This window comes from Centruroides sculpturatus, unplaced genomic scaffold (assembly GCF_000671375.1).
Source record: "Centruroides sculpturatus isolate CEXI.00-Female unplaced genomic scaffold, Cexi_2.0 scaffold519, whole genome shotgun sequence".
Classification (NCBI taxonomy): domain Eukaryota; kingdom Metazoa; phylum Arthropoda; class Arachnida; order Scorpiones; family Buthidae; genus Centruroides; species Centruroides sculpturatus.
The window spans coordinates 153,087-177,941 of NW_019384900.1; the positions used below are offsets into that span (position 1 = coordinate 153,087).

At 28.5% G+C, this 24,855-nt stretch overlaps 2 protein-coding genes across 3 annotated transcripts in view; one reads left to right on the plus strand and one right to left on the minus strand.

Annotated features, from left to right (window-relative positions):
* Positions 1–18,431, plus strand: part of LOC111631466 (FERM domain-containing protein 5-like) — a 50,122-nt gene extending 31,691 nt beyond the window's left edge. The window contains exons 8-14 of one of the 2 annotated variants that reach the window (XM_023375711.1): positions 1,767–1,855; positions 3,321–3,384; positions 6,156–6,170; positions 6,253–6,341; positions 12,966–13,043; positions 15,220–15,374; positions 16,361–18,431. In XM_023375711.1, coding sequence (XP_023231479.1) covers positions 1,767–1,855; positions 3,321–3,384; positions 6,156–6,170; positions 6,253–6,341; positions 12,966–13,043; positions 15,220–15,374; positions 16,361–16,995 — 1,125 coding nt within the window. In that variant the 3' untranslated portion in view covers positions 16,996–18,431. The remainder of the gene's footprint in view (positions 1–1,766; positions 1,856–3,320; positions 3,385–6,155; positions 6,171–6,252; positions 6,342–12,965; positions 13,044–15,219; positions 15,375–16,360) is intronic. The other variant, XM_023375712.1, reaches the window with a different exon arrangement.
* On the minus strand, positions 15,651–24,358 carry LOC111631467 (28S ribosomal protein S36, mitochondrial-like). Its single transcript, XM_023375713.1, has 4 exons — positions 24,209–24,358; positions 19,452–19,509; positions 19,272–19,384; positions 15,651–15,798 (listed from the first exon to the last, which is right to left on the minus strand). Exons 1-4 carry the CDS (start codon positions 24,233–24,235, stop codon positions 15,721–15,723), a joined length of 276 nt encoding a protein of 91 aa, XP_023231481.1. The 5' UTR covers positions 24,236–24,358; the 3' UTR covers positions 15,651–15,720.
* Positions 24,359–24,855: the final 497 nt, after the last annotated feature.

Below are 24,855 nucleotides of genomic sequence, written 5' to 3' on the forward strand. Positions count from 1 at the left end.
TTGCAAAGTCAGAAGCTTGATGGCTGAATGGCTAAGGTGTCAGCATGCTGTTCTGAGTACATAGATTGGATTCTCGGGAAGTCTGCTCTAGATAAGTTTGGTCCTATTCCTCATTATCCAGCTGCCATATTGTGGGTTCCGCCAGGCCCACAGTAAGGCAATCAGATGATAAGGGTATGGAAAAATTAGGTAAAACTCAGTATTTTGAGAGTTGGAGAGAGTCCAAATCCATATTAAAATATATTTGTTTTCATTTATTCAGGTGTGATATCTCTAATACATTTGAACAATGAGAATTTCACACAATTAGCAAATACAATTAACTAACTAAAAATTCATAATTAATAATTCTGTTTTCAGGCACCTCTTTAATTATAATTACCAAATTATGTTTGCAACAATACCTTTTTGTAACATTTCAGAATGTGCACAAAATGAACCATTATTATATGAAACATATTCTAAACAGAAATGAATCAACTAAATACTTAGAAAGTTTACCATAAATATGCATAATATTTCACTTAGTTTAAAGTTTGACTTTTTTTTTACTCTTTCCTCCATATTGGCTCTAAGAGGGACATAACCTTATTCATACCAAGCCACACATTCACTTTTGGTGTTTTTTCCCCACTCAAGAAATTTATTTGACTTTTCCATACATATGGAAAGTAACCTTTTTACTAAATTATTTTAATTAAGTAGAATTGGACTTTCAATATGAAAAGATTGGCATACATTGCTGTTTTATGTGGCTAATCTTCTCATTACTTGTACAAGACATGTGATAATGTTATCTTTTCTATTCCTTCTTGAAACTATCGCTCTCCCTCTCAGCAATATTAATTATAATAATATGAACACACCTGAATTCTATTTGCCGAGTTTTTTGTCTTTATTCAAATGTTTTCAGTCTATTTGGATAGGCCATCCTCAGGTTTTCATTTATCATTCCAAAATGGAACCATTCGTTCGAGTTTGAATGATAAATGAAAATGCCTGAGGATGGCATTTTCATTTATCATTCATATTATTATTCCTTCTTGATTTGAATTGTTCTTTCATGAGTGTTGAAAATAGTGTGATGGATGATTCTACCAGCAATTAATTATGCCAGTATGAAAATGGTTATTTTATTTTTTTAACCAAAATGTAGAATTCTGTAAACCGTTTGTGAAATTACAAATTTGTAGGATGCTTTCTGAATCTATAATTGTGGATCCTCTTTAACTCTTTAAACATGAGTGGCGAAAATCAGCTCAATATATTGAAGATGAAATCGGCCAAGGGGAAGTTGGTTTTGCTATACAAATTCTTCTCATAGCCTGAGGTGTAAAAACAATTTCATCTCCAGATACATAGAGAAACTTTTCAGAGCTTATTTAAATGCTTCTTGAACAGATTCAATAGTTTTGTCAGATCTTGGACACTATTCTTTCATAAGAACAGATCCAGTCCTCACAAATTTGTTTACTAATTCACAAATAGCTTTGTTGATAGGGCCTGTTTATACATTCTCTCAAATTTCATTATATTTTATGCCTTTTATCTTGTCTGTTACTACAAAAATCCATTCTTGCACATTTATTATCTATTTATCTATTATATGAGCCTGAATGAAAAATATTTGAATAAATTCATATAACAATGTTTATATCATTATGCCAGTATGAAAAGTTTTTTAAGTGTTTCTAATTTCAACATAGTCACTTTTAAATATCTTGTGTATTTAATTCATTTAACTTTTTGGTTTTTTAATTTATTAGGATCATAAAGGAAATCAACTGTACCTTGGTATTAATCATGCAGGAATTTTGACATTTCAAGGAAGTAGAAAAACTCATCATTTTAAATGGTAATTATTTTATATTTTAATTCAGCGCTGTCCAACTTATCATAGCCCGCGGGCCATATTTTCTTCACCAAACATTTCGGGGGCCAAGAAGGTTGCTGCTGTATTCAGCCAGGTTAAGTGAAGTTATGCAAACTAAATAGTACCTACTTTAAATTCAAATTAGATTTAAATTTTCACATAGTAAAATAATTTTAATATTAATAATAATAATTTAGTAACATAAATTTATTCATAGTAAAATGTACTCGGGGGCCGTAAAAATTATTTGGCGGGCCGTATACGGCCCGCGGGCCGCCAGTTGGACAGCCCTGTTTTAATTGATAAATTTAACATTAATTTTTGAAGAAAATATTTAAGGTTGACTGTAACCTCTGGTTATGCACACGATCTTCAGTAGGTGGCATTCAAAATTTAATGCTTTTTCTATGGGAAAATCTTTTCTAAAAATTCTCAAAAATGGAAGTAAATAGAACTACAGTTTTTTACATTAAACTCCTGTTTAATTCTTTTATTAACTTATGGTACAGAATTTTGAAAATCAAATTTTTTAATTTTCTACGACTAAAAATTTGTAGAAAATTAATGAATTTGAAACTTATTAAAGAATTTTATTTGCACTATAATATTGATTAACGCCAAAAGACCAAGTTTTTTCACGTGTTACGTCTTTATATACTAGACATCTCTATTAAAGCTTCAACTTTTTCAGTTGTTAGCTTATATAATTTTGATGCTGATATTTTAATATATAATTAATAAAACAAAATGAAAAACATTTCTTTTTACCATAAGAAAAATGTAAAACTTTTTATGGTCCAAAAAGTACAGTGCATATCATTGGATAAAACTGATACATGAAAATATGGACTCATGTATAGAAAAAATTGCATGAACTTTATCACGATGACTCAAACTGATTTTAACTGAACATAACAGAAGCATTTGTTTTTTGTAAGAAAGTATTAAAATAGATAAAACATATAGTTAAAATTATAGACTAAATCAGAAGTCTTGGCAGCTGTCTAATAATCAATAACAGATCTATTTTAGTGCCATATTATGGAAGTAATGATATATGGCAAACATTACATTAATATTCAAAACATTTAATCTTTTAATTAAGTTTTAAAAACATTTCTTGATAAATTTCAAGCATCTACTTATTCCCCTCCTAATTTTTCTTATTAGAAGTTATATTGAATGTATATATTTATTAGACAATATGAATTATAAATTAAATTCTTAGCTTTAATGTGTTTTGGTTGTAATTTTTTTTTTTTTAAACCAAAAAAATTATTCTTAATATTTCAGTAACAATAAACAATTTGAATTTCATGTTTTATATGCACTAATAAATCTATATTTATTAACCTTATAAACATAATTTCTTAAATTGTTATTAGTAGTTAGAATTTATTCAGTTGTCAAAAAAGATATTTAAATGCTATTTTAAAATATTTTTCAGGCAGGATATTCAGAAAATTAATTATGAAGGAAAAATGTTTATTATTCAGCTTCTTTTTAATGAAGTAAGAAAATTTTTTACTAACTTAAGTACATAAGAATATTTTAATATTAAAAATGATATATATTTATAGAAAAGACTTATTTTATAGTGTGTTTGTAACTTATATGTAGTGAGGAGTGTGTGTCAGCAGACACTGCATGAAACAAAATTCCATGTAAATTTATGCTTCACCCCAAGTAGTTGCAGATAATGTCTAAACACTTGCAAAACCTTCTAAAATTAACAAAAAGTATAAGTAAAATGTTCTAAACACCTTTTAATCATTTTATTGTAATGAATAACATTTTAGTCTGATGTTGATTCTGAATATATATAGTAGTGAAAGACTTATTACATTATTTTATTATAACCTGTCAAGTACATTACTTGAGAAAAATATATTCAAATCAAGATATTTAACATAGTGATTAGAATTCAATAGTTTCTCAGAGTTTGGAATGTTAAAATTGGAGAAATATGGTTTACTGACTTAAGAATCAAATTAAGTCAGTAAACCATGGGCCATATTCTGGTCACTTATCTCTCATCTCTTCTTTCAGTGATGAATGACGTCAAAACGAGAGACAAAATTCATCTCTCAGAAACAGTGGCAATTCTGTTCACTTTTAACGATCTTGTCTTTATTGATGACGTCACAATACTACTAGGTTGATTATACATGTTTTTCGGTTATCTGTGTGCGCAACACTGTATAGAATTTTAACCAATGAAATTGTATAATTTTCAAAAATGCAGAGTACGTAATCATAGATCATGTGGCAATGAAAGCACGTGTTCAAATAAAGCACGTAATTTTGACGAATGTATGTCTTTTTGTTTTATAGCATTTTTACAGATTATATTATATGTCAATTTGTCTCTTAGCAAATAAAAATTTTAATAACCTAAGTTGGAAAAGCATGAGTATTTAGATATTTTTCAAAATATTGCCATCTAACTTCTCCTTAACTATCTAAGTAAGATTAACATCATATTCAATAGTTCAGTAATTGATATAGGATAATTAAAAAAAAATGGAATCAGTGGCATTTCCAAGTAGGCACTTGGAAAAAATCAGAAGCATTTTCTCTCTCAAAATATTCTTTCCCCAAAATAAAGAACATTTTCTAATTCGATTGTACAGTGCGAGTAGCATCCAGTCATCTATATTGGATATAATGAAATTAAGACGAAAGACAACTATCCACTTGTCTGACAAATGAGAGAATCATCGAGAGAAAAAGTTGTCTGGAATTGCATTTGGAAAGACACGAGACGTAAACAAATGATTAGCCAATCAGCAACTGGCTTGTGAGAGACGAGAGATGATGACCAGAATACGGCCCTATATTTCTCCATTTCTCCAATTCCAGATACTAAGAGTTATTTGTTGATGTCTTTTGGAAGAACCTGCTGTTGTAATTCTCTTAACATAATTGCATGTGGTGTTTAAATATTGTCAAGTCCTTCCTTAAATTTCATTGCATGAACCAGATTGTCATCATATTCCTAAGAGAAATCTGCAAGGCTTATGGTATCACATATTTTCTTTGAAAATTCTGTGTGAAAATTTCCAAGTTGAGTTTCTTCTCTTGGAGGCATTCCTTGACAACTTTGTCCTTAACCATAGAATTTGAACAAACAAGCTCCTCCAGATTGATATTCTTTAACTTTTTCACTGGCAGGTTGGATTTTTGCTTCTAAAAACCAGTACTACCAAAAATAGTAGACATGAAAAATTCTCATTTGTGCTAGTAAAATTGTTAATAATATTGTCTGCCCATCAGTTAAATCTTAGCCATCCTTCTTTTCTAAGTCCTCTAATCTTTTCTAAGTCCTCTAATCTTATTCCATCAATTCTCCTGGCCAACATTTTTATTTTTACAATTGTTTTCTCAAGCTGGAATGGTTTCTAGTTTGTCTAATGGATGGATGTCCTTCAAAGCCTAAGACCACAAGTCATCAATGATTAGATTGCTTTTTGTTATTTCTAGCAGATTAAATATCCTTAATTACAAAAAAGTGATGTATTAAATGGCTTATCAAACAGCTAAATAAAGGAAATGAGCAATTATTTATTGTGGCATTGTCACAATGCAGGGCTGCAATTTTTAATCATATTTTTAATTTATTTAATTTAAAATATATGCTCTCCACCTCAAATTAGTAGTGGCTTGCCCCATACATCATACTTTTCCTTTAACAATAGTCTAGCTGGTCATCTATTAACTCCTTTTAGGGGAAAAGTTCTCAATTGAAATAATGTGACTTCTGGTTTGCATTGGAAGTTCTTATATAGTTAGTCAGAGTCTCTTATGTCCCTAAGGTTTCCATTTATGGTCTCGTCTTTCATCTATCTAATTCCATTCTTGAAATTAAGGAAAGACTGAAGACAAACATCAGTGGGAATTTACAGGTTACAATTTTTTTAAATTGCAGCTCAATAACTTTCTTTGCTACTGTTTTTGTTTTGTTTCAATATCATCTTAGATAGCTCCTCATAGTCAGTATCAGACAAAACATTACCAATAGTATTACATAATATTATTAATAATAAACACTAATATAAGCTTCACAGCAATTTATCCAGAAGATACCAAACAGTTTCTTCAACATGGAATGATAATTGAAATTTTAAAAAATATAATATAATATTCAAAATTAATGGCTTTCAAATTATAATTTTTTTTTTAAATAGAAAATTAAACAAGAAACAATTGATTAAATTAAAATTAGCTAGACTTAATTGGAATTTCAATATAAATAATTTTAATTTTTTCCCCCTCCTAACAGGATTCTAGGACAAAGGTATTGTAAAGTTCTTCTATTTCTTTTCCTATTTTTTTATTTATGAAATATATCATTTTATTCTTATTTATTTTAATTTCAGAAAAAACATCTGATTGGATTTAAATGTCCAACTCAAGCTGCTTGCCTTCATTTATGGAGATGTGCTGTTGAACAAAGATATTTCTTCACGTAAATCGTCTTATCATTATTAATCACTTAATCATTACATTCAGAATAAAATTAGTGATACTATAATAAATGTAGAATTCAATATTTTACATTGAGTCAAATTAAAAAGTAGTTATAATGAAAGTATTTTGTAACTGTAATTCAAAGAAAATGAGTAATTTGGATTAAAACAAAGAATATTTGTAGAGAAATTGAGTTATAAGCAGATTTTAAAGAATTAAAAAAATAATAATTTTAAGCTTAATATAGTAGAGTCTCGAAAACTCGGCCTAATGTGGACCGAAGGGTGGCCGAGTTTGTGAAAATGCCGGGTTATCGGGAATGGGGTTGAAAAAAATAAGTATGAGTGTTTCCTCGGAAAATACTGTACTGTACTTGTATGTATTGTTTACTTGAGAATACAACAGAGAATAAACTGCCCAAATACCCTTAAACAAAGGAAAAGTACGTCCTTTATGAAGGCATAGAGCCTTTACTACATGAAAATGAAAATTAATGAATACACTGTGTACAGTAATTTACCTGATAAGACAGACCTCAGAAAAATACTTTATGAGAGCTTTTATACTTTTATAAAGCTGTCTATAATGAAAATTAATTAACTAAGGATTTTTTTGCCCTGCCAGAGTGTGGCCGAGTTATCCGGACTGCCAGGTTATCGAGTGCCAAGTTTTCGAGACTCTACTGTACTAATATTTCAAGTTTTACACTTTTAAATAACAAAAGCAGTTCTGAATAAAAGTATCTTACGATAATTGGCTCACTTTCTAAGTGGCAAGGACCAATTTTAAAAAATTTATGCTATTTTAAATATTTTTAGCATTTCTGGTATTTTCATTTTATAGATAACATTTTTATTATTATTGAAAGTAAATGCTATCTTTTGACTGGTGCAAATATTTTTTATATATCAATTAAATATTATTAATGGTTTGAAAACAAGTTTTGTAAGATGAAAATGGTTTAATTTATTTTGTAAAAAAATCTGAAAGGTTGAGTGTTTTTGTTTATAGCAATGAATACATATTTTTAGTATTCAGTTTCTTAATTTTGCATATTTAATAATGCCTAAGAAAAGAAAGTCATTAAACATGTAAATTTAATAAGTTAAACTAGTTTAATTTGCATATTGGTTGGTTTTAAATCAATTATAGAATTAAATTTACTGATTAAGAGACACTTAGAAAAAGTTAAATAATAAAATTACAATAAATCCCATTGAATTACTAACAAAGAATGTTGGATGAAAGCAGATTTATTATAGAAATGAGAAATGGTGCAATATGTAGGGAATGTTGAATATATTACTGAAAACAATTTTAAAATTTCAAAAATGAAATCTTTTATGTTTTATGAAAAATTTAAGTTTGATCATCTGTGCAACATAGCATGTCATTTCACAGCATCTAAACTATTGATTTTAAGTGTCATCTGACTATTTTTAAAGATATTTTCCATTGTTTTGTTTCTCGTTGTTTTAAATTACAATATTTTATTTTCTTTTGTTTAACTATTGTTTAATTCTATATTAAATTTTTTTATTATTAAAGTTTAGTCACATGTATGTAAAGCTAATATTGTTTATAAAGAATAATTATAAATTAGACTAGAAATATATATAAAAAAAATTTAACAAACAGCACACCTAACACTTTAGCAACATCAGACAAAAATATGGAATATAGTAATTACAGAGACATAAGTATAAAGTAAATTACTATTGCATGGGANAGCGAGACAAAATACGATGATTAAATTTGTTCGAATTAACTCTTGGGATATTGTGATGTCGCGTGCGTTTTAATAAAGAAAAGAATGAAAAATAATCATTGTTAATTGATTCTTAGGAATTTTTTCGATAATTTGATAGGCCTATATCACATTTATTCATCTAACCTAATATAACATAATCTGTAATAATTAAATTAAGTACTATATTATTTAATATTACAGATTTAATTAGTTTGCAAAAATTTAAAAATAAAATAATGATAAATATAAGAATTATGGAATAAAATAACAATGTTTGGCTAAACGTTGTTATTTTATTCCATAATTCTTATATTATATACAAAATCGAAAATATTGATATATTGCTAATAAATAAACTCTTAAATAATTTCTTTATTATAAAAATAGATTTGATTAACATAATAATAATAATGAATAGATTAAATAGTTCATTATTCTTTCCAATTACTATGTAATATGACTAATCTGTTGAAATTAAATGACAATCTCAAAAATGACAAATTTTTTCGACAAATTTATATATAAATTCAGACGCGTTACTATGAATAAAATATTTTTTAAAATAAAATAACGTCATTAAATAAATTTTTTAGACTAAATTTTCAAACATTGATTATTCTTGTACTTTTCTGCATATAATAATGTTACATATCAACAATATTAGGCCTTTGCTTGAATTTTACAGCAAATTGATGACGCTTGTTCATAAAAGTAAAAGTGAAAACAAACGTCATCCTACTCCACTTTTCCTCTCTAATCATTTTATTCTTATTTATTTTAATTTCAGAAAAAACATCTGATTGGATTTAAATGTCCAACTCAAGCTGCTTGCCTTCATTTATGGAGATGTGCTGTTGAACAAAGATATTTCTTCACGTAAATCGTCTTATCATTATTAATCACTTAATCATTACATTCAGAATAAAATTAGTGATACTATAATAAATGTAGAATTCAATATTTTACATTGAGTCAAATTAAAAAGTAGTTATAATGAAAGTATTTTGTAACTGTAATTCAAAGAAAATGAGTAATTTGGATTAAAACAAAGAATATTTGTAGAGAAATTGAGTTATAAGCAGATTTTAAAGAATTAAAAAAATAATAATTTTAAGCTTAATATAGTAGAGTCTCGAAAACTCGGCCTAATGTGGACCGAAGGGTGGCCGAGTTTGTGAAAATGCCGGGTTATCGGGAATGGGGTTGAAAAAAATAAGTATGAGTGTTTCCTCGGAAAATACTGTACTGTACTTGTATGTATTGTTTACTTGAGAATACAACAGAGAATAAACTGCCCAAATACCCTTAAACAAAGGAAAAGTACGTCCTTTATGAAGGCATAGAGCCTTTACTACATGAAAATGAAAATTAATGAATACACTGTGTACAGTAATTTACCTGATAAGACAGACCTCAGAAAAATACTTTGAGGCATAAAGCTGTCTATAATGAAAATGAATTAACTAAGGATTTTTTTGCCCTGCCAGAGTGTGGCCGAGTTATCCGGACTGCCAGGTTATCGAGTGCCAAGTTTTCGAGACTCTACTGTACTAATATTTCAAGTTTTACACTTTTAAATAACAAAAGCAGTTCTGAATAAAAGTATCTTACGATAATTGGCTCACTTTCTAAGTGGCAAGGACCAATTTTAAAAAATTTAGGCTATTTTAAATATTTTTAGCATTTCTGGTATTTTCATTTTATAGATAACATTTTTATTATTATTGAAAGTAAATGCTATCTTTTGACTGGTGCAAATATTTTTTATATATCAATTAAATATTATTAATGGTTTGAAAACAAGTTTTGTAAGATGAAAATGGTTTAATTTATTTTGTAAAAAAATCTGAAAGGTTGAGTGTTTTTGTTTATAGCAATGAATACATATTTTTAGTATTCAGTTTCTTAATTTTGCATATTTAATAATGCCTAAGAAAAGAAAGTCATTAAACATGTAAATTTAATAAGTTAAACTAGTTTAATTTGCATATTGGTTGGTTTTAAATCAATTATAGAATTAAATTTACTGATTAAGAGACACTTAGAAAAAGTTAAATAATAAAATTACAATAAATCCCATTGAATTACTAACAAAGAATGTTGGATGAAAGCAGATTTATTATAGAAATGAGAAATGGTGCAATATGTAGGGAATGTTGAATATATTACTGAAAACAATTTTAAAATTTCAAAAATGAAATCTTTTATGTTTTATGAAAAATTTAAGTTTGATCATCTGTGCAACATAGCATGTCATTTCACAGCATCTAAACTATTGATTTTAAGTGTCATCTGACTATTTTTAAAGATATTTTCCATTGTTTTGTTTCTCGTTGTTTTAAATTACAATATTTTATTTTCTTTTGTTTAACTATTGTTTAATTCTATATTAAATTTTTTTATTATTAAAGTTTAGTCACATGTATGTAAAGCTAATATTGTTTATAAAGAATAATTATAAATTAGACTAGAAATATATATAAAAAAAATTTAACAAACAGCACACCCAACACTTTAGCAACATCAGACAAAAATATGGAATATAGTAATTACAGAGACATAAGTATAAAGTAAATTACTACTGCATGGGACCACCTTTGGCATTTATAACTGCTTTAATACATCTTGGTATTGAAGCAACTAACTTTTCATATAAGTCTGCAGATATTTCTGCCAAGCTGGTTTGAATAGCACTCTTCAATTTGGACAATGAAGCCAGTTTATTTATTTTTTTTAAACCATTTTCTTCAAAATCTCCACAAATTCTCTATTGGATTTAAATCCGGGCTGTTTGGTGGCCAATCTAAATGTGAAATGTTTTTGTTCAGGAATCATTGGAATACTGTTTTAGCATGGTGGAAAGATGCGTTGTCATCTTGATAGATAAAATCAGAATCACCAAAGTGTTCCTCTGCTGTTTTTAGCACAAAATTGTCTAAAATTTCCAAGTAAACCTCTGTATTCACTGTACTATTGTAGTGTTTCCAAATGTCCAGGTCCTGCTGCAGTCATGGCACCCCAAACAGTAACTCCATCTGGAAATTTTGTTTTTGAAAGAAGTCATTCTAATAGAAACTTTTCATTGTGTTTTCTCTAAACTTTGATACCATTGTTATCTCCATATTCCAGGCAAATATGTGACTTGTCAGTGAATATAACTTGTTTCCAATGCATCAAATCCCAATTCTGGTTGGCCTTTGCCCACTGCAGACAGTTTTTTATACTTCTCAGTCAGATATGGTTTCTTCTTTGCTTTTCTAGATATGTAGCCATGTTCATTTAACCTTCTGCAAGTTGTTCTGATGTATCTGAAAAGACACATCTGTACCAGCTGCTTTCCATTTATCTCTCTGGAATCTTAGAAATCTCATCAGAATCATTAAAGGAGGAAGATTTGTCTTCTCATGCCATAGTTATGTGGGGTCGTCCACATCTATGTTGATTGGAGACAGTTCCTTGTGCTTTATATTTAGCTATAATTTTAGACACTGCACTTTGTGTACATTGTACATGTTTGCAATTATCTGCTGCTTTTCACCATGCTTGTAATATGAAATTATCATCTCTTACTTTGCATCACTCAGTTCTAGTATTTTTGGCATGGTTTTAGAATGCGAACATTAAGTACTAGTACAGTCAATCTGAAAGTGTGTCACAATAACAGTGTCACTAAATTAACTTTAATATGGAACATGCCCATCATATTCTAAACTTTTTTCTCTACTATGCTAGTATTCCATATTTTGTCTCTACTCTTGATTAGTAAAATGAATCATACTTTTTTTATAATACATAAAACTGATTTCATTTTAGCATATGTTTATGCAAATATAGCTTCTCAAAATTTGCATAAGAAATCAACAAGCAAACATTAAATATTTTTTAAAACTTGCCTTTGAAATGTTGTGATGCAGGAATTTATAACATTATTCCATACTTTTGACCAGGAGTTGTAGTATTATCTATTGAGAAACCAACAGCATCATCTCGTGGTCCCCTTGATACAGTAAAAATTTTGTCTGAACATGTTTTTTGTAGGATGCAAATTTCTCAAGATATTCCATACATTGATTAAAATAGGATACCCTGTATATTCCCTCTTGTAATTAATTTTAAAATTTTGCAGTAATCATAAATGCATTCATAATAAAAATTAGATTAAAAATCTTAATAATAAGTACAGTGGTATCTTGGCTTACAAGTGACCCAACTTACGAATTTTTTGAAATACAAGCTGTCTCTTGGCCAATTTTTTGCTTTGAGTTGAGAGCTAAATTTGGGTTACGAGCCAGCTTCAGATACCCCACTAGTTGGCTCAGCGAATGCCACAGTAAACCATAGATTAAGAAAAAGAAGATGGGAAAACTACTGTAATTTCGTCATTTTCATTACTCTTCCAATGTCTGACAGGCTAGCTTACAGAAAAACAAGTGATCAAGTGACATCGGTATTAGTTCACTTCCATGTTGTGTGCTGAGGCACCACTGTCTCTCATTTCTCAAATTTTCCATCTTTTCTTTCTTTATCTATGCAGAAAATGCTGCAACATCTGCAAAACCAGTTTATTGCAGTACAATCTATTGTTTTTATACAATATTTGTTATTTATAAGTACATTTTTCTTATTTAAAAACATGGAACAAAAAAATTGTGGTGTTTTGGGGGTCCGGAATGGATTAAAGGCATTTCAATGGGGAAAATTAATTTGACATAAGAGTAATTTGAGTTACAAGTTCCATCACAGAACGAATTAAACTCTTAAGTCAAGGCACCACTGTATTCACATTTAGTTTTGTTAGTATTGTTATAAGAAGAGATTATATGGATTTTGAATTCAAACAAATAGTTCATATTAATCCAATTTTATTTTTAGGATGAATTCATCCAGTGAAGTTCCACAGGTTACAACAGGAGGAGGATTATTATCTCGTGGTTCAAAATTTCGTTATAGGTAATTATGTATAAAGTTATGTTTAAAAATTTTTAGTAATAATAATATTATTACTAATATTTTTACTTATAATAATACTTTAGTAATAATAATACTGTATTTAAATTACAAACCAAATTATTATTTCTCAGTAAGATTTGAAAATAAATGGTAAAAAATTTGTAAATTTTACTTTAAGACTCTATAAAGCAAAATAGTTTACAACAATTTTATGTTTTTGATGTGCTTCTAATTGATTCATTAAATATTGCACTTTGCAGTTTAAGTATGGCAGTTAGATGGTACTTATTCATAATTATTCAGTTTATTGTCCTAGTCATTACATATCTGTCAATTTATTTAAAATATTTTTTCTAAATTCATCTGATAATGATGAAAGAATTTGAGTCTTATTCTAGCAAATCTATCAATCAGGGATGGAATCGTGCACAGTCTTTGTGAGTTTTGGCCCTTGGCAAAATTTACTGAAATTTTAGCATGTTACAGTTCTTGATTAACTGATTAAAAGTTCCAATGGGCACAATGCTTGAAAATGGCTGGATTTTTTGCTAGAACTGTTCAAATATGTGGGAAATGCATATATTTAGTAGTAAGAAGTCTCTCCCTGACCAATTATTTCAAAAAGTAATAGGACATTCACTGTAGATCTTTTGCAGATGTATACTATGTTGGGCATGCACTAAACAATGGTGCAAATTTCTCAGCACCTATTGAAAAAAAGGGAGCATTGTCAACTACAAAGTTGTAGCATATCTTTTAAAACCTTTTAATGCATTTGTGTTTGAATTGTCAGTGTTGTTGAATTTCATTCTTTTCTCTCAACATTTTTGGGATATTTATCTTTCTTTTTATTTATGTACTTTTCTACAAACTGTTTCATCATATTTTATAGAAAAATTTGCAAAAGTTTATATTAGCAAAGAAACCATTTTAGTTTATTGCTTCTAACATAAAACCTAATGGCATTCAAATATTTTGAAACTATTTACTTATCCTTATTAATTTTTTTATATTCAACGTTTATTTAAAATCGGGGCTGTGGAGTCAGAGTCATGGAGTTTTGATGTTTTAGCCGGAGTCGGATGGTAAGGAAGAGTCGGAGTTGGAGTCGGTAGATTTTTAAGTGACTTCCACAGCCCTGGTAGGGCTGTTGAGTCGGAGTCGGTAGATTTTTACACGACTCCACAGCCCTGTTTAAAATAAAATTATTGTCTAAAAATATAGCATTTGAAATTTTTTGTTACTGATTGCTCTAGTAATAATTACTTTCTTCATCATTTGAGAAAAATATTTTAAGCTTTGTGAATATTTCTGTAAAATACAATGGAATAAGTCTATACAAAGATATTGTTTTATTTACATATTTATTTTAAGAGATGATTGAAAGAAAAATGATGAAATTTCTAACACTGATGGAAGCAATTATTCTATTTATATAGTTGCTGACTACAATGTTTAACAAAATCACATGTAGTTTTCAAACCTATTTGACGTTTTCTTAAGATAATCTAAATTATTATTTTTTAAATTAGAAACACTGTATTACTTTTATTATTATATTTATCTACAATTAGATAAATACAATAGGATAAAAAATAATTACACTATGAAATTTTATAAATTAATTGATGTAAATTACATTGTTCTTCAAACGTAAGCTTCATAGGCATAAATCAAATGATACATAAAAAAACATTCCTGGTTTTTATAAAGAAACTGAATGGCTTAATAATAAGTGAAAGTAATTTTAATGAAGAAAATAATATTAAGCTATTTTAAGAATTTATCAATTTTTTTTTGCTTTTTCAAATGATATTTAATGTAAGTTCACAAAATTCTTGGAATATTGATTTCTTTACGAGAGTTTATATGTAGAATTAAATTTAAAAAATATTAAAATTCATATTGTAAATACTTTAATTACATTAATCATTTGTAGAATTTTGGAAACAAGTAATAAAATTAAGAAAAATTTATTTATGAATAATCAAATAAACTAAATTATCTTAAGACAATTAAATATCTTTTATCATTTTTATGTAGAAAAGTTTGTCTATTTTTCTACATAAAAATGTTTTAAATATATTTTCTCTTATAAATTTATAGGAAGTAAGCATAACAAATAATTGTTATACAATAAAAATATATATGTTTTATTTTAACAACTATTATGTAGTGGTCGTGTTGAAAAAGAAGTTGTTGAAGAAATGAAGAATATTAAGAGAGAAGCACCATATTTTCAACGTTGTTTAACAAGACCGTCTTCATTTCGACATAAAGGAGATGGATACTCACACACAACACCATCTTCTCCTCAAGAGATTGGTGATGGTAAACTTTCTTTTTATTTATTGAATGTAGAAATTATTCAGTAAAACTTTTTAAGATTTTAAAAACAATAAAAATAAATCATAAACAGAAAATTTGGATTTCACTTCAGTAAAAATCAAAAATCTGCACAGTCTCAAACAAGTGTAATATATTCTCTTTGTAACTAATCAAACTGATATATACATATTTCAGAAAATTCATAACAATATTACTGTTTTTATTCAACTTTATAGTTTTAAGCAAAATTACATAGAAAGAAAAAGAAAGCAATTTTCATGTAAAATAGCTTATTAATTAATCCACTTTAATTTATAAGCAATAATGCACTATTTTTTAACTGATGATTTTATACATATTTGTCAAATGTTAAATTTCTACCTTTCAAATACTGCTTAATGAAGTAGGCACAAAAAATAACAAAAATCTGTAAATAAAAAATATATATGTAATAGCTCCATCAGTTTTAAAGAATGGAATTTTAAAATGATCTATAAAAACATTTTATATAAATGAACTGGAGAAATAATTTCAAATATATAATAAAAAGAAATTAACACTTAATGTACAAGCTTAAGCAAATTGATGATACCATTTGAAAGATTTATAGACTACATACAAAATTTAAATAATTTTATTTATATAAATTTGATGAATTTTTTTTATTAAATAGGCTATGTATATTTTAAATTTAAGTTTAATAAGAATTGCAAGTTTATTAAAGAAGCTGCATTATTTTTTCAAATATTAATATGTATTAAGACATTTTAAACATTTACGTGTATAAAAGTGTTAGCTCTACTATTAATGAAATTGTCTCCCCATTTACAATTTAAATATATGAATTATTATAATTTCTACTTATAGTTCTTTATATATACTTGTATATACACATTTGTTTCTTTAAAAATTTTTATATATATATAATAATTGTTTTTATATGATGTGCAACAATTATTTGATATCTGAAATTTTTCAATATTTGACAGATTTTGGAAATCTCAATTACGCCAATCATTCTACACCAATGACTGGTACCATTCTGATAGAGCCTAACGATTCTTTGACCGATAATTCGATTACTCAGAGTCCTACTGCAAACAGTCTGCCGATGGATGCTCTGGAGACTCTAAAGGAGGAGGAGAGGGATCTCGTACCTCTTGACTCCTCTCTCCCCGCGGAAGTAGATGCCTTTGCCGAACCCGACACTCCTGACCTCTCGACGTCTCATATTTCTAATCATCTTCCCGAACAGCCGAGTTCTCTAGAAGACAATCTGACTGACGTAGAAATTCCCGAAATCTCATCCAACCACATACCTTTTTCTGCTAGATGCATTGATAACAATATACCACTAGATGTAAAAATCCCAAAAAGAAGGGGACCATTCGTTGTTTCCTCGAATTCTTTACCTCCTCACGTATATGTCATGCGTGTTATTGTATTGGCTAGCCTCTTTGTTCTCCTGATCCTATCGTGCCTTTTGATTGTTGTCATGGAATCAGACTCCACACTTTTCAGTGATGTTCGCAAATTGCCAGAAATGATCATATTACGCAGGGAATATTACGAACCAGCTAAAGATTACATTATGGACAGAATGAACATGGTGTTCAAACATTAAGATATCATCTAAACTTTATATCTTAGAATAATTCTTCTAATTCATCAAATTTATGATTATAAAAAAGAAAATATTTCCTTGTCAATCAAACGTGTACGAAAGCTGCACATTTATACTTAGAAATTTTGTTAAGTACACTTTCGAAAGATAGATATTTTTATTTATTTATTTCCACTTTGCATTCCACAGAATTCTATTTTTTCATTTTTTATTTATTTAGAATTTTTTTTTATTTATGCAGCTTTAAAAGCAGTTTCTAAATCAAATCAATTAAGATTTTTTGTTTTGATCTATATAAAGATGATAATATTTATATATTGCAATTTATTTTATGTATATGTTGGTTGTGAAATTGTTAGTAAGTGTACTCTGTTGGGTGTAGTATATATTTTATAAAAATGTGGTTTTCACAATATGAACAAAAAAAAAGTAATTACATACTTTGTGATGATTTTTTGTTACTGTTTAAGAAATTTTATCATACTTTATAAACTATTATTCGTGTCAGGTATTTAATATCCTTCATTCCTCCAAACTGCATTTATTAGAAATCAGTTTTTAAGATTCCATAAATCGCAGGAAAAAAGACAATTGTAAATATGTTGTATTTTTTATCACGTTGTTATGCATAATCAAATATGTAAATTAATGCGAAAATTACATAAATTATAAGATTTGGAAATAATCAAACGATACTTATTCCTCGAAAATTAACAATCCATGGACAAATTTATATATTTTATTTTTTAAGGAAATTCTTCATATTAATTCTTATCAAAAATTATTCAAACTATGTAACCAGATATAAACAGTAGTCGTTTTTTTGGAAACTTACAGTTTTATAGTTCTTAAAATAGTCCTCGTAATTGCCGTATTTTTTAATCGGCAATTAATCTTTCTAAACGCGTTTACATTCCCATGAGAGTGGCAAATGCAAAACTACATTTTTAGCCAACCACTCTTCGATGCTTTTTCCATACACATCAGGATACACAAAATGCCTTATGTAGTAATTTTTCGTTATTGTTATATAATTGTCGAAAACTGTGTGTTGATTATATACATTAATATATATGTATATATGGAAAAAAAATTGTATTATCATTGTTATATCGACTCGAGATGTAAAAATTTCTTTTGACACCTTTTTGTTTTAAATTATTAGGAAGAAATTGTACACAAATTATCAAAAGTATGTTTGTATCCTATAAACTTTTGTATATTTTATAATGGAATAGTGAATGAGCATCTATTATCAAATAATTTACAATGTTGTATTTCCTAATTATCATTTATACTTGTATCAATGTTTTAAGTTAAATTGAATGGCAAAAAAAAAAAAACAATCAATTGTGGTTACAAAAGTGACCATTTAAAACAATTTCTTTTTACTATTTGCATCTGCTGTGCAGTGCATTAAAGATTTCACTGCTTTATCACTGTCTGTATCTATTAATATTGCTTTTCTCTCCATATTTAACATTACATTCACATTTTATTTTTTTGACATCTTGCATGCTAACACCTAATTCACTTTGACTCCTGCTAATTTGTATGCTTTAACAATTTTTGCAAAGATACGTTTTTGCATGAACACACACTTCAAAAAAATTTTTCTTTAACTTTCTACAATTTTAAGACTATTTTCATGCTTTGAGGGGGAATGCAAGAATTCGGTTCTGGTTGTGATCTTTGTCAAACTGAGTAAGAAGACACCAGTCTATTTTTTTTTTTTTTAATATCACACAAAATGTGATTTTTTGTAAGAATAGCAAACATCCCTGTACTATCTACTGGCACGAGGATGTTTCCATTCTACTACGGACGTTGTAGTATTTGTGACGTGAAGATGTCGTCTTCACCCTTCTATCACAGAAGGTTATCTCAAAATAACGCACTTATGTATGGGTATTGTCTTTTTAATTTTCTTCTTTCTTCAATAAAATACAGTTTGATATATAAATTTTTTTTTTGTCCGAAAGTGATATAAATCAAAATGTACAAAACGAATTTTGATATGGTGATAAATTTCTAAAAACTGTATATGTAAATAATTTATTAAAGTATCTACAGAATGCCTTTAAGTAATCAGAGTTGGATTTGAAGATCCATTCATCTTTCCATTACACAAATCTGTGATAAATAAAACCTATTGTGCAATCATATAATTTACAAAATTATTCTGGTCCTCCTCTCTACAAAAGTAAAAAGGAAATAAACTTTTACCTATTTATAAAATTTTTTGCTAATTTAGAATTCAAAATTAATTAATATACTTCTATAAATTCCATTTCTTGATGAGATAGAGGCTTTCGTGCATATTTTGCCGGCAATTCAAATTCGTCTACGACACTTTTTGTTTTAGACGACGACTGTTCGGAGACATGTTCTGCAAATAAAGTCAAATTAGGAAAGTATTTGCGCACGTCAGAGTTTCGCAGCAAATTTATTCGTACCTTGTATTGGCCGTCCTCCTTTCCTAAATCGAATTAGAGGAATGTGAGGTTTCACCATCTATAAAAACATTTGGTAAAAATTAAATCAAATTGACTATAAAAATGGCTAAAATATATAATGAATTATAGAAATAATACAATAGAGATGAGTTTTCCTGAACTTTGTTAGTTACAATGCAATTAATAATGAATATTTTAATTCACTAACCGTCGGTTTATATAAGAACATGATTAGTTATTAACCGTCTTCCAGAATTGGATATTAAACATTACAGTTTCTTAAATGTAGATAAAAATGCAGAAATTTAAAGTGTTTTTCATGAATTTCTGAATAAGAGAGTATGCAAAAACTAGTTTTTGTATTTTATAGTTCTTATGTAAAACTTTTTTTTACCTACAAAGTGATCATATCAAAAAGTAGGTATTCAGAGCTCTCTGTAGAAAGAACTATTACATCAATCTCAACCAAATTTCATATACACACTGTCCTGAATATGCAGTTTCAATTTTTGGGAAAGTTTCAAAATTCATCTGCTAGAATGAAATTTTGCACTGCTGTCTGTCTGTCTTAATATGTAAATTATTACTACAATCATCATCTAATGAGTTTTAGATATAAAAGGAGTGATAAAATATTTTTCACAATTCTTTGACAATTGAAAAGTCATGGTACTTATTTTAATAAGTAATGCATGATCAGACAAACTATAATAAAACAATGATGCTAACTTGACACTGAAGAAATTTCAGTTCTTAGTTATCCCTTTATAAATCTTATGAAAATGATTTTGCAGACTGGAGACTGGGTCACATTCACATAACAATTGGACCTTCTAATAATGTTACTGCAGTAGCAGAGCATAGAAGGAAAAATTCTCATGCCAACAATAGTGCATGTGGAATATTGTGGCGAGTAGACATACCCTACATGGCAGTGTGAAAAATTTTGGAAAAAATTTTACATTTTTATCTATACAAGATTGTCAATTCCACGTCTGCAATCAAGTCTATAACAAATAAAATCATTACACTTTAACTTGCAAAATTCATTAGAAAATGTTCATAATATGCATGTTAAGGGAAAAGCAGCTCCAAACTGTACCCTAGTATCTGAATTCTGAAGTAAAATTTTTCCCAGAAATCAAAACCGACAAAGGAAGTTATGTAAACCAAATACAGTCGAGATTTACCCGATAATTTTTTCTATAAAGAGCTCTGGATTTTACCTATTCTTTAATCATCATTATGATATGAAATACTCAGTTCAGTTTGGTATCTTTACTTTCTGATGAATTTTTGTAGCTTTTTATTGTAAGTGTACTGTATTTCAGTGGTGTGTGGTTACATTTGATATAGGGAAGCTGCTCTGGATCTGGATAGAATCATTGGAAGCATTAAATGACATTTTGGTGTGTAGCATCCTCGAGCTAAACTGCGTGAGGTTGGTGCTCTGTAAAGCGAATGCGTATAATATGGCTGCTTTACGCGAATCAAATATTTTTGCCGTGGAAGCTGTCCCATATCTGACAATACAGCGCTAACAATATTTTGTGATAGATTCATTCTCTTTAATATACCACTATTTAAATCTGATAGACCAATTGGATAAAAATTAGAGAAGAAAAATACTAACAAAAATTTACAATAAATGAAAAATATTCTTAAGTTTTCTGACAATCATTATAAATTTCTATTAAGCCAACAAAAATACATAATTAAAAATTAAAATATAATTTGCAAAATTAATTCTGTGTACAAACCGAGCTTAAATAAATGGTACGTTTTAGAAATAAAGCTGTTTAAGTAATTTGTTATAGTTGCTATTGATATAGAACTATACTGATATAATTCATATAGATCAATTATAATTTCATGATATTGAACACCACTAGTAAAGATGCCATCGTTGGAACAAATAATATAATGAATACATATTCAGAAATTTTAATACTTCCTACGATTTCCTTAAAATAAAATTGTGAGAGTCGAATTTAGGGAATAAATTGATAAATAAATTTTTGTTGAGGGAGGAAAAGTGTAAAGAAATAAATTTCAAACCGATATAAAAAAAGAACATAAAAATCTTTTCCCACGAACTTAGTTCCTTGTCAAGTATGATACATCGAATGTGTCACCCAAAATCTCGAAAAGACTGTTGGTCAGTGGTGAAAAAACAGTCCTAATAAGGCAGTGGAAAAAACCCAACGAGACCCCCTTTATAAAAAGGAGGGGTTGATACGTAAGAGTCAGTCTCTGAAAATTGGTGCACTGTGCAATTTACGTGAACAGATTAGCCGCTACCCGGAACTCATCTAATCGCCACTGTTCGGAAGGACTACGCCCAACAATGTTCGAAAGAACTTTGTGCAACTGGGAAAAGCGTTTCAACGTTCAAAAGAACTTTGTGAAGTCACTAATCGACGATTCAAACCAAGGTATCCTCACGCGAAATTCATGTGAGCTCTCTCTCTCAGGAATACAGGTAACCGGGCAAAAATAGATATGTTCATTGAACCGATTGTATATAGTATGCACAATAAACGGGCATTATGTATAGATTATGTAGAGTGTTCTCCCTCTGATTCTCTCGTTACGCCTCCATCCCGGAACTAAAAGTCCACAAACGCGACTGTTCGCGTAACCAAATAAACGGACAATAAAATTTTTCTGTGTCTACAAGACGCAGTGGTGTCATCCTGACAGGGCGCCAAAGAGGTGCCGACCCTGCGGTCACAAAATGTACTGCAATTTCTTTTATCATCATATAATTACTTGAAACATTTTGAAAAAAAAATTAATCTATATTCTTTTATCTACTTCTGCTGGTAAATAATTATGAATATCATTATTAGAAAATGTCAAAGGATTTGATTCTTAAAACATTTCCCAACTATTGCAAATAACATGGGCTACTAAAAAATACATAACTATTTTTGATTGATTGAGACTTTCCGAGTACAACATATCAAACAATAGAAATAAATTATTACTATTTCATGGAGAATAGACTTGATTTTTCATTTACAATTATCTAAGATAAAAAAAAAATCAAAAACATTTTTGAATATTCTTGGATTTTAATATCCAGAAATTTTTTAAATAACCATATTTGCTGGCAAATATACTTTTTGGGAAAACGTAGAAAAGGTACATCTTATCTCAAAATCAGAGTATGACTTATGTGTTAAAGGTTGAAATTTCAATTAGAATTTGTTATTTTGTTTTCACCCTCATAAGTGACCGAGTGAAATACGTCAAGAAGAGAGGTCGAATGTCACCCAGAGAAAGATGATTTCTTAACAATCAATCTTTACAAGTTGTTTCAAATTACATATACCCGGGAGTTTTATTTTCGTCTTCTGGACGATTCTTACAAGCTAAAAATTATAGATACGTTAAGCCAAAATGGCATAGAGTAATATGTGGCCTATTCTCTCAAGAGCAAAAATTAACTCTGTTGTTCAATGACAAATGACATATAATTGGATGTCAGCATTGTAAAATTGTTGGATCGACATGGTTTTTCTTTTCTACGGGTATCTCAGGATCCTCATTCGATCGAATGTTATCAACCATTAATCATAAAACCGTGTTGAAGCATACAAGAAGATTGGTCTCTGTTAGAAAAGAATAAGCACTTTCAATTATATTGTAGCATTAAAACATTTACTTGTCAACATTATTTGCTTATGGACATGAATTATTAATTCTTCATTTGAGATGCGATCAAAATTATATCTTAACATATAATAGCAGATTAACAATAGATCCCAAAAAAACACATAGTCACTGTATTATGCAAGTATACAGAACTTAGAGACATGTATTTCTTCATTGTGTTAAATTTAAAGTTAGTAGAGACAGGCATTTAATCAGGTTTAAATCTTGGAAAGATATTATTAATATATTGTTCTTTTCAAAAACTGATTATTACTCTTATATTTTACTTTGTGTTATTTTGTACTAAACAATTAACTTGTTAGATATCATCACTAATTTTTGTTTCTGTTACCCCCTTGTAAAGAATTAAGGTTCACACAATAAAGCATTGATTGATTGAAATATGGTTATTTATCTTCTTAAACAGTTTTCAGATGGTAATTTGATCAAATTCTACCGAGGTAGCTCCAACGGCCACACTTCCGACTGTTTGTGCTCCCTGAGGGGAGCCGCGGCAGGTCGCCGAGCGTTTAACGTCGCTAGTTATTGATTCACGATAGTTCTTGAACAAAATAAAAAAAGAAAGGAAACGTCTACTAAGAATATAGTTAATCTAACCTAACGTAACCGAAGTGCCACCATTGGGGTTACCTAGGTAGAATTTAAACAGTAATTTGTCTAGCTTTGAAGATGAAAATAAAGATTAAACTGTTATTTTAATCCTAGTGTTGTTTTGTTCATTTATATTTATTATTTTTGATATTATTTTAGTTCTTAGAGATGGTATTATTGTTCCCAAAATACCTGTTTTTCTATAAATGGCTTTAAATAATAATAATAATAATAATAAAATGAATTTTGGGTGAGACTTGTAAGACTTGATGTGTGTGTGTCATTTAAAGAGATGTGAAGCATGTTTTTGGAAATTGTCTTCTTTGAATATTTATGTATATAAAAAAAAATAAGTGGTTAAAATAATGGAGTCCGATGTGATTGAAAAAGTGTACACATTAAAATAAATTTAATTTTTCTAGAATTAAAATTGTTTTTCATTTTTAATACTTTTACGTATAAAAAGAAAATTTAAAATACTTCACCTTCCACGTTCTTGTAGCCGAAGACATTCTGTCCTGTCCAAATCCCTCTAGCGGATACTTTTTATATTTTAATATTTATTTCGAAAAATTCAAAAATGATAATATTAAATGAGAAATTATTTTAAGATTTTATTAATAAAAACAAAGCAATTATTATTATTATTATTAGCACTTTAGTCGTGAGATTCGCTCTTGAAATTTTATATCCTTGATGCTGCTACCGTGTTTCCCCGAAAATAAGACAGTGTCTTATATTAATTTTTGCTTTGAAAAATGCGCTAGGTCTTATTTTCATTGAAAGTCTTATTTTTTCCAGGAAGAAGAATTCACATTTATTATTGAACAAAAAATTTTCCAAGTCGAACTTAGACGACAGTGACGTATATCCGGTGTGTCGAAATGTCGCCTTTTTATAGCGGAAACATCGGACTCGATGACCAATTACTGCTTACTGAACCGTACACTATGCAAATGTCATGTGGCGTGATTCCCGGCCGACCAATTAGCCATCACCAGCCGTAACGTTATGCAAATCTGTGATTCCCAAGCCTTAGTCTTATCCAAATCATGCCGTGTGGCGTAATTGTCTGCTGACCAATCAGTGGCTGTACTTTCAAAAAGCCAACGGCCACTTTCAACCATCTGTC